The 15526-nt window shown below is 39.3% G+C and overlaps 1 protein-coding gene across 1 annotated transcript; it reads right to left on the bottom strand.

Annotated features, from left to right (window-relative positions):
* Window positions 1-66: 66 nt before the first annotated feature.
* Window positions 67-15022, bottom strand: LOC139138839 (low-density lipoprotein receptor-related protein 2-like). The gene is made up of 8 exons (XM_070707391.1): window positions 14865-15022; window positions 7497-7572; window positions 5356-5544; window positions 4945-5157; window positions 3948-4094; window positions 2705-2980; window positions 1621-1698; window positions 67-959 (listed from the first exon to the last, which is right to left on the bottom strand). The coding sequence occupies exons 1-8, from the start codon at window positions 14934-14936 to the stop codon at window positions 811-813; spliced, it is 1200 nt and encodes a 399-aa protein (XP_070563492.1). The 5' UTR covers window positions 14937-15022; the 3' UTR covers window positions 67-810.
* Window positions 15023-15526: the final 504 nt, after the last annotated feature.

Genomic DNA, 15526 nt, shown 5'->3' with positions numbered 1-15526 from the left:
AAAAGACACGGACACAAAACAATCATGTACGAATCTCGACAAAAAGAGAAAGATGTATAGACTCAATTTCTATAATAGAATATTTTGATTATTTATTAATCGGACACTTCTTCACTTCACTGAAGCGCCTCAATCCACATAGGTTGTTACATAAGCACAAAAAGAAACAAGCGGAAGGGGAAATTGCGGCAGAAATTATGTTTGTGTGAGCATTTTAACCCCTCCCAACATATTTAAATCATGTTCAAAATTATGCTAGACACTTTGAATTAGCTGCATGCTTTAAGTGGTTACAGACTTTTAATTGCAATCAACAGGTTTGGCTGGAGACACCCTGACCAAAGTTAAAACCCTTTGAGCGCCAACGTCAATTTTTCTCACCTTTATAAAATACACCACAGTCGAATTTTCTCAGATTTTTGCCAAAATTTTGATAAAAAACTGTAGCCAATAAAATATGATGTCCATTTGGTCTAACATTATAAAAAAAAATCAGAAAAATTCATTATAGATTGGTAAAATGTGGCAGTAAAATTTTGATGGGAAAAATTACAGCACTTAAAGGCTTAACAAGGAGAAAAGTTTAGATTTGCGGCATTGTAAATTAGCGAAACGTCAGACTTAGCTAAATTCGCTGAGAAAGATGCTAGCATAAAGACATATTCTGCAGTATGCTAGAGTAGCATTTTCATATGTAAAAAAATCTCGTCACAGCTTCTCAAAACCAATCGGTTTGCTGTCCCTGTCTGAAACCCTTCCTCTGATCTTCACGGTTTCTTTCCAGTCATGTTAATCGTATTTGTGTATCCCTTACAAGGGTGGAGATACGTTGGCTTCGAGGTCACCCTCCACGTTGCCTTTTGGGTCATATTCACAAGCCACGTTGAATGTTCCTTCTAACTGGGCGACGCCACAACCTAGCTTTTGACTGCTAGACCATACGACCTGAGTGAAATGTTCTGTGTAGAAAAAAGAGAACATTGGGCGGTAATGGTATAATATACCCACGAAAATTCTTGCTTGAAATCAAGTCTGTAAAGGATAACTGTGTAAAAAATGATTAGTATGCGCCTCAAAAGTGAAAGACTTATACTTTGACTCAAAATTTCCTCAAGGAATCTTTCAACCATCTCTTTCACAATCAAGAATAAAATTTGAAGGGTCACAGTGCAACTTTTGGTACTGGAGAAACAAATTACCCAAGATTTCGCAAAAAACTAAGACGATGAATTAAAACACGATTGGAACTAATTTGGGATAATTGGATAGTGAAGTAATGTCGATTTAATCTGCAAATGTAAGCGCATCTGCTTTTCTTTTTAAGTTACATACTTGTTTTTATGAGTTGTAATATTTCAACATTCAGCTATAGGGCACCAAACGCTTTTGATAAATTTGAAATTTATAAAGATCCAATTATCCCAAATTAGTTCCAATCGTGTGAATAGTTTTCTAACACCAAGAGATTAAAAATATACCTCGACGAGTGGTAAATCAGAAAAGGATTGTAAAAGTTTGAGAGTCCGAACATCTATCCCCTAACCGCATTCTACCATGAATGATATAACAACAGAGGATGCTGAGGGGCATGTACGTTTTGTTATAAAAGCTGGTACCTACCAGTCTCTTGAGCGGCTACTGGGTTGTCGAAATTGTATACTTGGATTTCATCATACCACATCTTCACGAAACCATAACCTATGGAAATACGATCACAGGTATCTTATGAATATTAAAGATAAACCTTTACATGTTCAGAACCCAAATGCTGTAATTCCTAACAAAATTACATTCCGTGTATCGGGATCTAGCGTATCACAAAAGGAACACTTGAAGGGTTTGCATGTACAGCCTTTCCTAAAACATTGTAGGGAAAACGCCTAGGTGGCTCTTCAGCTGCAGCAACGGCATTATAACCACACGTAAACTGTAAATGCTCCGGTATTTCACCATGTGTGTGCTTGTCAGTAAAATTGACTTTCATTTTCTTTCAAGATTTGCTCACGTAACTTACAATTAAAAACATCACATGTTCAACACAATCTCACTTGCTTGTTCAGCTAATTACATGCATAGGTATATTAACTGTGTTCAGTTAGAAGGAGAAGTCATCATCAAACCCCATTATATTACCACGCCCTGTTCATCGCGTTTTAATTGGTCGAGCTGAACCACGTGACTGCCCACAAATACACAGTAATGGTTTGTTTTCATACCCGTGAATATGAATAATATCGTAAACATAGTAACTTTACGGGTAAAACGAAAATTGTGATTTGTACAAAGATCATAATCAACCACAAAATAAAATGGAGCATTTGTGGGCCAAGTTTAGACGCTTTTTTCCAAAAATCTCCGATATGCAAATTTTTTTTTGCAGCGCGCGCACTACTCACTGACAGGTTCTGGAGCCCCGTTGTCGTTCGCACGGGAAGTTTGACAGTTTTTAGGGGTTTGTTGATAATATAATGGAAATAACAGACTCCGCGCTGACCATTAACGTTTATTTATGGGCGCGGGCGAGAGGAAAGCCAAATATAAAATTAATGGGCTCGGCAAGCCCAGCCTCGCCCATTAATTTTTGGCTTTCCTCTCGCCCTTGCCCATAAATAAACGTTAATGGTCAACGCGTCGCCCGTTATTTCTATAATAATACGTCAGCATGGCATTAGAACAGTGCATTATCTCGACCAAACGTACAAACCTGAAGCGCTCTCAACCGATGGCAACCTTATCCTAGCGAGGTTTTCGCCATAAGGATAAATATGGCTGTGTCGGAACTTTCCCTCACTGGAGTTCTCATCGGCAACCTGTTGACCCGCAATCGCCAACTGCTGGTCCTGGTCGCTCAGTGGGGAGGCGCCATGGAGACAACGAAAATAGTTGTGAGCTTCGAGCAACTGGCCTTTAATCTCGGCAAGATCGTTGCTTCCACGCTGATTCGGCTTAGTGCATCCATTGCCGTCGGTCTCCCCAAAACCTGGAAAATTTACACTTATAAGTTAATTCTGACCGCATCTTCTCATTGCCCGGTACCTAAAATGTCCACAGATGTCGATAAGGCCGAGCTCAAAAATAATCCTGGTAAGCTAGAAACTTTGACATTCTTTTTATTACACATTAAAAATTTATTACCCCTTTCCCCACTCCTTGTAAATGCCCACACAACCAGCATTGCTCTGAGTGTATTTGTATCGAAAATGATATTCTGTGTTTGGGAGATTTGTAAGGTATTGTACAGTGAACACCCTCTGTGTTTTCAATTTATCGTTCTTTTCCAAACCTGATCTTGCTTGTAAATGTCAGCCTCTTTGCACATTAATCTTTTCCTGATGAAAACCTATATGTCCAAAATCTGATTCTGCACTTCTAGCCAGCCAGTGACTGCAGTTTTTAAACTCCCTTTATCTTTTGTCGACGGCTTTAACGGATTTATTTAACCTTCTGCTATATATGGCAAGTGGCTTTCCAACGTCTTGCTTCATCGATGTATGAAGTTTGGTATTTTGCAGATAAAACTTATCTGTGGTGTGTATTTAATTTATTTACTTGCATCGTTCAGTGTGATAAATACACAATTAACGTTTTTGGTAACGTAGCGTTTTTGAGATTAAGTTTTTGGGTAATACAGCATTTTGTAACATCAATACTATAGTCCTCTCCCGACAAGCCCAAATTTCTGAAATTTTAAAGCCCCTTTCCTTCTTGTTACCTCCCGATCATATTCTTATTAATCCGTACGAGGTGATTCAGCCAATTATTTCCGCTTCTTGATCTATCAACTTTGAAACTATACAATTGCTTCGCAATTTAGGCTCCAAAATCAATTCCAAAAGTGTCAGAAAAGACGAAAAAAGACAAGAAAGAGCATAAAAATGGACAGCCCCGTCTCCAATGGAAAACTCCGAAATCTATGAAATGGCTTCCATTGCTTGCTTCATACTTACCACAGTCAACTTCATCGCTGCCGTCACTGCAATGAATAAAGCCATCACAGAGTTGCCCTTCTTTGACGCAGAGAGACCCATCAGCGCATTTGTAGGGACTCTGTGGATACCAGGTGGCGCAACCGTCTTCGTCATACTCCGCTTTGTCTGCAGAAAGCAATACCAATTCAATTGAATCTTAGATAAAATGAATATGGATGGCGTGTGCATGTGTACACTGATCGTATTACAGTGTCGAAGGCGGGCCCGGGAACAATCATAACTTGGAAGATATCTTGACGTGTAGGGATTAAAATGGTAACTTTTGATAATATTTTCATAACTTTTGTTCTCACAAAATTATATTGGACAAAAATCACACAAGTTTAGGGGCGACGTCAAAAGATCGATGTTTGAAAAAAAACTTAATTGCTTAAGTTTGGGGGTGGGGGGTTTTTGGCCAAATTAATTTCTGTGCAGTCAAAAACGATTTAACGTCTTTTTGGCAAATTTTACGATTTCAAGGCTGTTTTTTGTTCGCTAAAACCGATCCAGTCACCGTATTTTGTTACTTATAATGGTTTTCAATTTTTATTTAATTCAATGGTACATTGGTACGTCGTTTGAAAGAGTTAGTACAGGGTATGAGTCCGCAATATTTTCAATTTTAGGTCAGTAAGTTAGAAGGGGGGGGGGGGGTCTGAGGCCAAACTTAAGCAATTAAGTTAGATTATTATATTGAACTTTTGATGTTGCCCCTTAAACTGAAGGGTCGAACAAAAGCATATTAGGGGAATAGCAAGAAATTGTAACTTGTAGTCAAAAACGGGTGAATAATATATAAAACTTATAGTATTTGAAAATTAGCTCAGTGGTAAGTGGTTTCACTGCAATTTCATGAGAATCCGAATATTTACGACTACCAGAATCACTTGACGATTATGTCACATGATTGGCTAAGTGTTATCGATAGTTTGAAGACGGTATTAGTCGGACTTTCTGTTATGCCAAAACTTACTAGAACTAGTGTCCGCGTCGCCATTGTCGTCGCCATTATCATCTTCCTCGACGACAAGTACAGTTGGGCAACCTATTTCGTCACTTCCGTCGTCACACAGTTCGCTTCCGTCACATATGGCGCCCTCACGAATGCACAAAGAGCCGTCTCTGCATCTGTAAGGGTGGTCCGGAAACCAAGCGGCACAGCCGATTGAATCGTAAACGACAGCGCCTGCAAGCCGAATAGTCCAGATCACTGGAACACTAAAATGTTATGCTAAATTACGATAAAATGAATGAATGGGTTGAAACTTGAGCCGAAAAAGGATAAGCATAAGGCGGAAAGCCATTCCACTTCAAAGACCCAGGAGAGACTCCCTATATTGTAATTAACGCTTTTTTGCACACAAAAAGGGTTTAATCGACTGACCATCATCAGCTTCTTCTCCGTCATCTCCACCGTCACGAGGACAGTCCTCTTCATCGCTGCCATCATTGCAGAGAGCATTGCCATCGCATATTTTACTAGCGGCGACACACGTCTTGCCGTCAGCACAGCGGTAGGTGAAGTCAGGGTACCAAGATGCGCATCCCGAGGCATCGTGGAACGCGCCGTTACCTGGACATGGAAATGATCATAGTAATCTCGTTATCGTATCATTTAGTGGTATCCCGGAGTGAGGTCTGTTCATGCATAGTTCGATATTCCTCATGACTCAAACACGAATTACATGTATGTAACTTCCATAAATGTAATTATCTCCATAAATGTAACATCAACCATAATTGTAATAAAGTGCACCCATAAATGTAATATCACCCATAGATGTAACAAAAATCAACCATAAATGTAATAAAAACACCAACCACAATGTAAAAATGGTAACCATAAATGTAATAAAAAAATCACCCATAAATGTAATACTTTTCAACCATAAATGTAATAAAGCTATTTTGTCGTTGCAATTGAGGAATTAGCCCTTAAATATTGATCTATGTAATAAGGAAAGCAACTCCACACATTATTCATATTTTAAGTTTTTGCGTTTAATGTTTTGTATATTTGAAAGTGTATTTTACGTTTCCCTGTTTTGTGTACAGACACAGCTGTAATCTGAACGTCAGTGCAGTCTCTACTCCAGAGTGGAGGAGACTGTATAACACTACGATCCTTTAACGCCGATTTTTCGAAAATTGCCGTACTTTCTTAATCAGTCGCCTCAAATTCGTCTTCAGTGGATAAACTGTTGTGGAATATCGATAGATTGTCTGTATTCCTATGTTTTCCCACTTGAAGTTTATTCCTTCACTGGGGATGCTGGGATGTCTTTGTCCTACTGTGTTCAAGGTACAGGCTGAAGGTAGTGATCGTATTGTTTTTACTAGATTGAAATATAGATATATGTTCTCGTCAACATGTTTTGTGTCGTAAGTTTCTGTTATAAGGTTGTATATTTCTCTGTTATTTGTTCTGAGTCATCTGTCATAAAGTTTGTGTGGTACCATTGCTTGACGAGTTATTTTGACGCCTCCTTATTATGTAATTATCAGTGTCTAGAACTGCTGTTCCACTTCCATTATCTAACGGTTTGATCAGTACCTCGCCATTTTCTGATAGTGTTCTCAAAGTATTCTATTCTGTGTTTCGGAAAGGAAACCTAGTTTCGGGAAAGTATGCAATAACATTACACTAGTCTTATTAAAGTTATTATTTACTCAGGGCATTGATAAACAAATGATCACATATGCAAGTTCAAGTTTATTACATTTATGGTTGAGTTTTATTACATTTATGGTTAATTTGTTTATTACATTTGTGGTTGCGGGTTGTTACATTAATGGTTGACTGTTTTATTACATTTATGGTTGATTTTATTACAATTGTGGTTGATATTACATTTGTGGAGATTGTTTACATTTATGGAGTCACACATGTATACCTGCACCAAATATAAGAGAGAGAGAGAGAGAGAGAGAGAGAGAGAAGAGAGAGAGAGAGAGAGAGAGAGAGAGAGAGAGAGAGAGAGAGAGAGAGAGAGAGTGTGTGTGTGTGTGTGTGTGTGTGTGTGAGAGAGAGAGAGAGAGTGAGAGAGAGATGGGGGAGAGAGAGATGAGAGAGAGAGAGAAGAGAGAGAGAGAGAGAGAGAGAGAGAGAGAGAGAGAGAGAGAGAGAGAGAGAGAGAGAGAGAGAGAGAGAGGAATGATATCGATGGAGCACTGGGATTGGGAAGCGAGGAAGGAAGGGAAAGGGGGAGAAGAGAGGGAGAGACAAAGAGACGGACAGAAAAACAGAAACAGACGAAAAGATAGGCATAGAAGGACAGAGAGAAAGCCGACAAGAGGAAACAGAGCGGTCATATAATATACAAGTTTAGAGTCGCTTAGACCTCAAACATTCTATTACATACACAGTGCATATTAAATATTCTTTATAATGCCTCTTATTTGCTTTCCGGGATGCCAATGGATAAGTTGAGCAATGATCTCTAGTGTGCCAGGTTGCCGGGGCCAGGTTAGGGTGACTGTTCGAGATATTCGGTATGAGTATGGCTGTCTGAGCTGTTCACAAACCTAATAACCGCAGCATACGTTTGAAGGTGTGTATATACAAATCCTTCCTGGACAGTCTTGCTGGTCTGGTTTCATCCTGAAAGAGTGAAGAAACAACTGTCAATTCTAGGTCGCAAGCACTTCCTTCCGATCAAAGTAATGCATGGATATTATTTGAAGATCGGCCAGCGATAAGTTCACTTGTGACTTTCCGTGATAGCGTCGATGTCTTCCCAATATGATGAGTTCACTTTTTTCAGATCTTTAGTTAGAGCTCTACACCTTACAGTCTCAGAGGACGGTGAGTTCAAGTCTCTAGCACGGTGTTGTGCCCCAGAGCAAGGCACTTTACTCCTCAGTGCTCCATTGGGGTTAGTGGGTTATGCGTACCTCATCCTGTAATTGGGCTAACACCTGTTAGATGATGGACTGATTAAAAAAAATAAAATATTAAAAATACAAAGACCATAAAGAAAGGAAAACAATAACATACTAGAAATGAATTTTCAATGTGCTGTATTGCTATATTTGGACCGACATATTTTCTTTACCAGCACTCTCACATATTTCTGCTTCGTTTACAGTGAGAGACGGTTTAAAACTAAGCTTCTATGTTTCATTGAATGCCTTGATGTCAGTGCAAATCAGTGCATTGTTTTGAATAGGAACATCCGGGGAGTTAGCGGGCCGGTGAACGATGTACTGACCGGTTTCCATGGTTACCCGGTCCAGTGAAGCCCTTCAACGTTTTCGACGTCAAAGTAGACGCTTAACGCTAGATGTAAAATATTCATGCGCGCACTGTTATTTTGACTTTCGTTTAAATCTGTTTGATACTGGTCGATAATGGTAAAATTGTTTGAAAATGCCCTGCATGTAATTAAATATCGTATATCATTAACTGTGAAGAGGCATGTAATAAAAATATTATTGCCTGAATACATGGGTTTGTGTGCCCTCGCAGCAGGAGACAATTTGCCCTCCTGGCGTCGGACAAATTGTTACCCGCTCTCGGGCACGTAAACCCATGTATTCAGGCAATAATATATAATATTTTCCTTGTACTTGACTAGATTTTTTTCTTGCAAATCAAACTCGACATTTTTAAAACCCGAACTGAGTCTGCGCGTCTTAGACTTGATCAGCCATTATAGTGTACATACTCTTGACCTCTCCGTGTCGTTTCGGTATAATTTTCCTGGTCGCCTCATGTCTTTCAACTTGGTAAAAAACGTGTGACATTATATTTTGACCCTTTGTTAATTGCATGTTTCGTTGACTGGACCGGTAGGTTTTTTCAAGTTTTTAAAGTAAATTATATCTCACCTTTTTATGACTATCTAAATCATGAACTCGACCGGCCACAGTTTACACATTGTTCTTACTTGCACCATGCACCCGTGTAATTTTCCGGTCTTTTCACATTTTTCACTTTGGTTCACGACTCGCAAAATGTTTCGTTATTGTTCCTTCGTAGTATCAATCCTGTACTGGACAAGTTTGTTTCTGGAATAAGCTGAACTCCCCCCCCCCCCCCCCCCCTCATAAAGCTGATCAAACTTTTAATATGCGTTGATAACTCGATCGGCTGTCATTTTAACGAGACGTCTGTCCGTTTAAAGACACATGTTTGCAGTCCTATGTACTTTAGCTTCATTTACATAGAAGTTTATGACATGACATGACATGACATGACATTATGTGCAGCCAACGGAGCTGATCATCGAAAAAGCTATTCCGGGAGCAATTTTTGAGGGCAAGGGAAATTTTAATTTTACTTGGGCAGGGAACATATTTTTATAGCTGGCAGGGAGCAGGTTTTAGTTTTTGTCGGGCAGGGCAGATATCGGTTGATTGGCCTGGGGACCAGAATTTGGGGAAAAAACGAGGAGAGGGGAAGTTACCTGTAAAACGGGGACAGGGGAATATCGACAGGTTTTTTATCACAAGGCAGGTTCATGTCTGCAGGGCAATGATAAAATTTTAAGTGGAAATTTCTCCAGGGCAGGGCAAATCGAAAAGTTTTTTTTTCGCCACATGACAGGGGAGCTTCAACAATTCACAATGGGGAAGGGAAACAGGCAAAAATACGTGGGGAGTAGATAAAAAACGCAGTTTGAGTGCTGGCGGGTAAGTCGAAACATTTTCAGTTGAAGAGCAAATTATAAACAGCTAATTAATTACCCTCTGGACTTATAATTAGTCAGTTCAGATTACTTGCCCTGTATAATATACCTTATCATAATACCCCTTTAAAAGTGCATTGTTCGTTGGCTGACCTGACGACATGACATGACATGACATGACATTCATGTCATGACACGACATGACATGACGTGACATTCCTAGTTTTGGTTTCTTTGTTGTGTACATTTTTGGTTTGACAAGCACATTTTTGGAGTCAAACTTTACCTTTTTAAACTCCAAAGATTTTTTTTAGTTTGAACTAGATCGGCCAGCATTGGTGTTGCAGCCGTGGCGTGTAGGTTTTTTCAACTTCACGGTTACATGTAGACTTGGTTCAAGTCTGTGATTTGTGAATGTTTGAGTGGAGTGAACGCAATGATTTGTATTTTGCTCTCATGTGAAACGCGCGCGTGAGTGGACGCGATGAGTAGGGTGAACGCGATGAGTGGAGTGAACGCTATACAGCGGAGTTTCACCCGGAATCACAGAATCCGGCAGAAACTAACTCACTACTGCGCAGACTCAAACGTGACGCATTCAATCGCTGGTAAAACCTGGCGTGAGCTGCCAAATTCCGGATAGGTTTGTACGAAATAGGAGAGACACAAGAGAAACTATTATAAATGATTTTATTTTTTTAAAATTCACCGACTTGAACCAAGTCTAGGTTACATGTAACAACGCGTAAAACTTTATATAAACACTCTCCTAACCCAAATCGGGGTTCATTTTACGATAAGTATATGACCTAGGTGAAATAAAATACACATTAATTATTTTCCAAAGCTTCCATTTCGACTTCCAAGACTATCGAGATTGCAAGCAATATAGCTGTTTATTTTTATTTTTTTTTTTTTTTATTTTTTTACGCTGAGGCAGAGTCGATCCGCGCGCATGCGTAGTTTACAAGGCTGTTTGTTTTGCACATCAGTGCTCTCTATAACATCACTCCCTCTAATCTCGGCGCGTCCAGGGTGTGAGACTTTAATTGAATTTTCAGATTATAATCAATATTACATCAGAGAAAAGACTGTGGTTGCCAGTCCTCTTTTCTATGATGGAATCGATCAAAGTTCAATGACATACTACCCGGTAACGCAATCTGAGCCAACCCCCGCCCCCAAAAAACACAATAGAATATGCAGAAATTGGACGCAAGAGTTTGTCGGAAGTAATGTGTCTACGGAAGTGATATCCCCTGGTCTCCCCTCCCCCCGTCTCCCGCTAACATCTCGACCAGTACTATCTGTACTTGAGGAGACAAAAATAGGACGTAAACTCTATCTTCGATGACAAAGAAGATGCATTTGACATGGTGGCCCTATCTGCTTTTGAAAGTTTCCCGTTGGCCATCATCAATTTAATTGACTAAATAACAAAGACAAAAACCACCAAGAACACATAAACTGAAAAAATTGACGTGTGAACACTTAGAGGTCGCTGATCATAAAAGATGATACGCTAGAAACGTAATTCATTAATTTTAGTGTCACCCCTCCCCTTAAAAACGAAACCCCTTAATGTGAAATTGATTTCAGGAAAACGATGTTGTTTGTTATATATTGAAAATGGAAACTTGTATTCAACACGGATATTCTGCAATATATATATATATATATATATATATATATATATATATATATATATATATATATATATATATATATATATATATATATATATATATATATATATATATATATATATATATATATATTACACGTACGAAATACACCTTAAGACTTTTTCAACTTCAAAAGTCTATTTTCTGCTATCAGAGTTTAAAATGTGTTTGTTTGTTTTTTAGGTTGTCGTAATTTGTGTCCAATTTTTTCTCGATCAACGCGAAGCTAATACTGCGTCGGAGCCGTAAAAACATACACATTTAGTTGAGTCCATACGGTTACACCTGCACGTGACGAATACGTGTCCTGTGTCTGTCATGTCATTCTTTCCCTTCTGTCGAGTTTCTCTCTACCGTTCTGCTTTTCTTTCGGGCTGAATCAAGTTATGCCTGTCTACATCAGTCTTCGACATCATTGGCAGCTATATGTTGGTACTCTAACGTCCTAAAAATGTTGTTTTACAACGAAATAAATGTGACTTTCTTCATAGTACTACGTAACAAGTGCGAACCGCGGAAAGATTGTCCAGAAAGTGTCGATCTAACAAGATTTTTCATGGTACGAATGCATGTATTACTAGGCGTTTCATAATTGGGCAACCAACACCGTGACGTCATTACTCGGGGTCGTGGCTTTAAAGTGATTCCATCGTATTTGTTTTGGTTTCATGGTCTAATTTTTTTAAAGGCAGAATTATAATTGCGATTTTGACGGACACAAAACGTGTTGGGGTTTACCTTCCCCCTGAACTGAGGAATTACTTTTCTAATGAGTCGGCTTTTATGATTGAAGGCCTACAACTGGAAGTTTAACACAATTGTCGTACTCGATGGAGAAGCGAGATGTTGTTGTCACGGACGCCAAGGGGTTATTTGTATTTAAGGCTCATTTTAAATCTCTTTGAGTGGGGAAAAGCTTCACCATCTTAGTTTTTGAAAATCAAAAAACTAAGACCGTGAAATTTTTGAAGTTTTTGAAAATCGAAATTTGATTTTTCTCTATAGGCACTGTGGTCCTTTCGATTCAACAATTTTAGAGCCCCTATTGAGAATTGTTGAAACTACCTTAACAAAATGGGCGCCTTTTCCGACGTTGTTTTAATCACAGTGAGAGAGGGACCGTGTTCCAATCTCATTAAATCGTTTGCCGTCATATTACGTCACATGTTGCATAATTTGGGATATTTTGCAATCAGTTGTGTTAAGCGTCAACCGGCATCCCCGTGCACCTGTCCTTTGGCATCTTCAAAATCAACTTTGTGGTAGGCTTACATCCCATGGCAGAGATGATGGTCATCGGGCCTTTAGTTATTTTATATTACCACCAATAGAATAAGAAAACGTGTATTTATAGAGCGTAGCTGTACTGTTGATCGGTAGGTCTTATCTTCTATCAATATCAGTTTAATCGCCTAACCCTGGGCAAAATGACCGATAGGCAAGTCAAATTTAACATTTGTATTGCGTAATATCACAACTGGCGAGGGTGGAGGCGATAACGCTGCGAGATTGCGACAACAGAAAAACAACACGGCCACAATAGACAAATCGTAGCATGCAATGTTTTAGCTCACTTACTGTTCTGAGAATGCGTCTTGATGTAGGAATGAGAATGAAAATGCCATTTTTATTTTCATGCAAGATAATCTGAATAAGAATTTAGAATTACAGAGGCCATCTCAAGTTCAAGTTGTTTCTGTCAGCAAGACCATAGAAGCCTCTAAATAAAATTATCTTTTTCATCATGCCGCTCTGAAAAAATCGTCTTTTGAGCTTGTCTGATAGCTTGGAAATTGGGTCTGCCCCTATAACTCACTCATATCAATTAAAACGATGATTATAATTTGCATATTTCTATATAATGAGATTTCCCCGGGGTGGGGCAAATCATAATCTCTGAGATCAATTCTCTATTATCTTTAAGATCTGCTTTGAAGATGTCTAGAATTGACCTATTCAAGTCGATCATTGGAAAAATAATCTGGTATGGTGGCATTCAAACATGCTATTCACGGACCTCGTGATGTCTACAACAACCTGGTAAACTTAGAAGTTACTGGAATTGCGCAATAGCCTTAAGTGTTTACTTTGAAAAACTAAAAGTTAGAATTTTTTGTTTAGTGGTTTAGACATCAGTCATAGTCGCGCTGAGCACATCAACACTTTGCAAGTACAGTAAAGGAGGACAGCGGCGTAGGTGGGCTAATAGCGCTGATCGCGATTTCAGGTTGGTTATTAAATGTGGCTGTATGCATAGACCCTTCAAAACACTATGCTGCACGGTATTCAGCTGCACGCGGGCGACATTGGACATAGACTGAAATATCGTCACTCACTATGCTCCTCTCCGGAGCGTACAGAGCGCCCTCGAACGACAGATCTTTCAGTCTACATTGGACACTCCTACTTAACAAATTTTGTTGTTGCATGCGCGGCTGTTGTTGCAGCTTGTAGTCTAAGCCATAAATGGTGTGATTTTTTGTATGCATTGTAATACTAGCGGGTTTTATTTCGTCACCATCGCTGAAAATGCTGACAAATTATTTAATTTTGCATGTTAATGAGAAAATGACGTCATTTGCGATCAGCGCTTTTGTTACATAGGACATGGATGTCTATTTTTTACATCCATGCATAGGAGAATAGTCACTTCACGTCTTGCCAGAAGCTACCGTCGCAATTTTCTTTGCTTGCATACACGCTAGTGTACTTTTGATTAAAAAAATGCGTTGCCGACGAAATTGCAAAATTTGTGATCTTTTCAGACATGCAAAACCGAAAGCATGGAGACTAAAGCTAAAATATCTATGTTGCTGCAAAATTCTGTAAAATCTCCATTGGATTCGCACCGGCAGCGTGCGGCATCAAGTCACCGAGCGAAGATATCACAATCAAATCCGTTCGGCTAATTAACACCCCCCCCCCCCACACACACACACACATAAAATGTTCCATAACCAAGCTAAGTTTTAAATACATTTTTTTACCTCGACCCCTCCAAATGCTGTAGAGTTAATGAAGCACTCACTGGCACACGCAAATCTAACCCGAATGAATCCTCCCTGAACTGTTTTAAGATTGTTTCCTCTATCAAAGTCAAGATCAAAGTCGGTTCACAATGATGTTTCCCACAACATCACCATCACACTTCGCACAATCGTCCGTTATATCAATTCAACAAATTATGAGTATTATATGACGAATATGCTGTGAGCTCCATAGTCTTTATGTCGGAATTTTCGTCCGGTTGCGTGACTCGCGTTGCCATGACCTAAGTTGCAAATTTGAAGATGAAATGTTAGACTCTCGCCAAATGCTCTCTTCATGAAAAGTACCATCTTAACTCTTCAAAGGATAAGTATTCTTCTCATACTAATATTGCATATTTAACATACACCATTATCGCTACGATGTTGTAATGAGTTCGTAAAATATTGCGAATTTTCAATTGTCACGCGCGCGCAGACCAGGATCATTTGTGCCAAAACCAGTGCATATGTCTTATACGTCCACCTTCTGGGTCATGGCCAAGTTCTTGCAAGTTTCCACTCCTAATAAAAAGGACAACAACTTCTTACCTGACTTCCAAGCGCACTGTGAAGGCAACAAACTGCTGTTGCAATAGCCAGGAACACCGCAAGATGTCTCATTTTCGTTTTAAGTTTGTCAAGGGTACGCTAGCAAAGTGAAGGCTGCTAACCGTATGCACAAACTTTTTATCTAACAGATTAAGTAATCTTCATCTTTACATACTGGTATTTTCTTCGAGGTCAAAGCTAATTGGTTGAGGCCATTTACATTGGCAAATTTTAATCCGTCACACAAAACAATGTGGATGGTAGTACAACTCGCCCGACAAATGAGAAGACGGCTTTTCGAGTTGGTCGCAAGGGTCGTATTCGCCAATGATGACGTAATAAAAACAAACTAACGGCGGTGTGATGACGAGGGACGAACGGGATCTAATACATAACATACAATTATATTTCTCCTGGGGATTTTCATTCACAATTCGCACGTCACATGTCAAACTCTCTCTCTCTCTCTCTCTCTCTCTCTCTCTCTCTCTCTCTCTCTCTCCTCTCTCTCTCTCTGGCGTAGTTTAAGTCTGTGATTTGTGAATGTTTGAGTGGGGTGAACGTGATGATTTGTGTTTTGTTTTCTTATGAAACGTGTGAGTTGGGTGTACGCCATACAGGGGAGTTTCATCCGGGAATCTGTCCGGAGGAAACTAACTACT

This window comes from Ptychodera flava, chromosome 8 (genome assembly GCF_041260155.1).
Source record: "Ptychodera flava strain L36383 chromosome 8, AS_Pfla_20210202, whole genome shotgun sequence".
NCBI classification, from domain to species: domain Eukaryota; kingdom Metazoa; phylum Hemichordata; class Enteropneusta; family Ptychoderidae; genus Ptychodera; species Ptychodera flava.
This window is presented reverse-complemented; position numbering and strand designations above follow the sequence as displayed.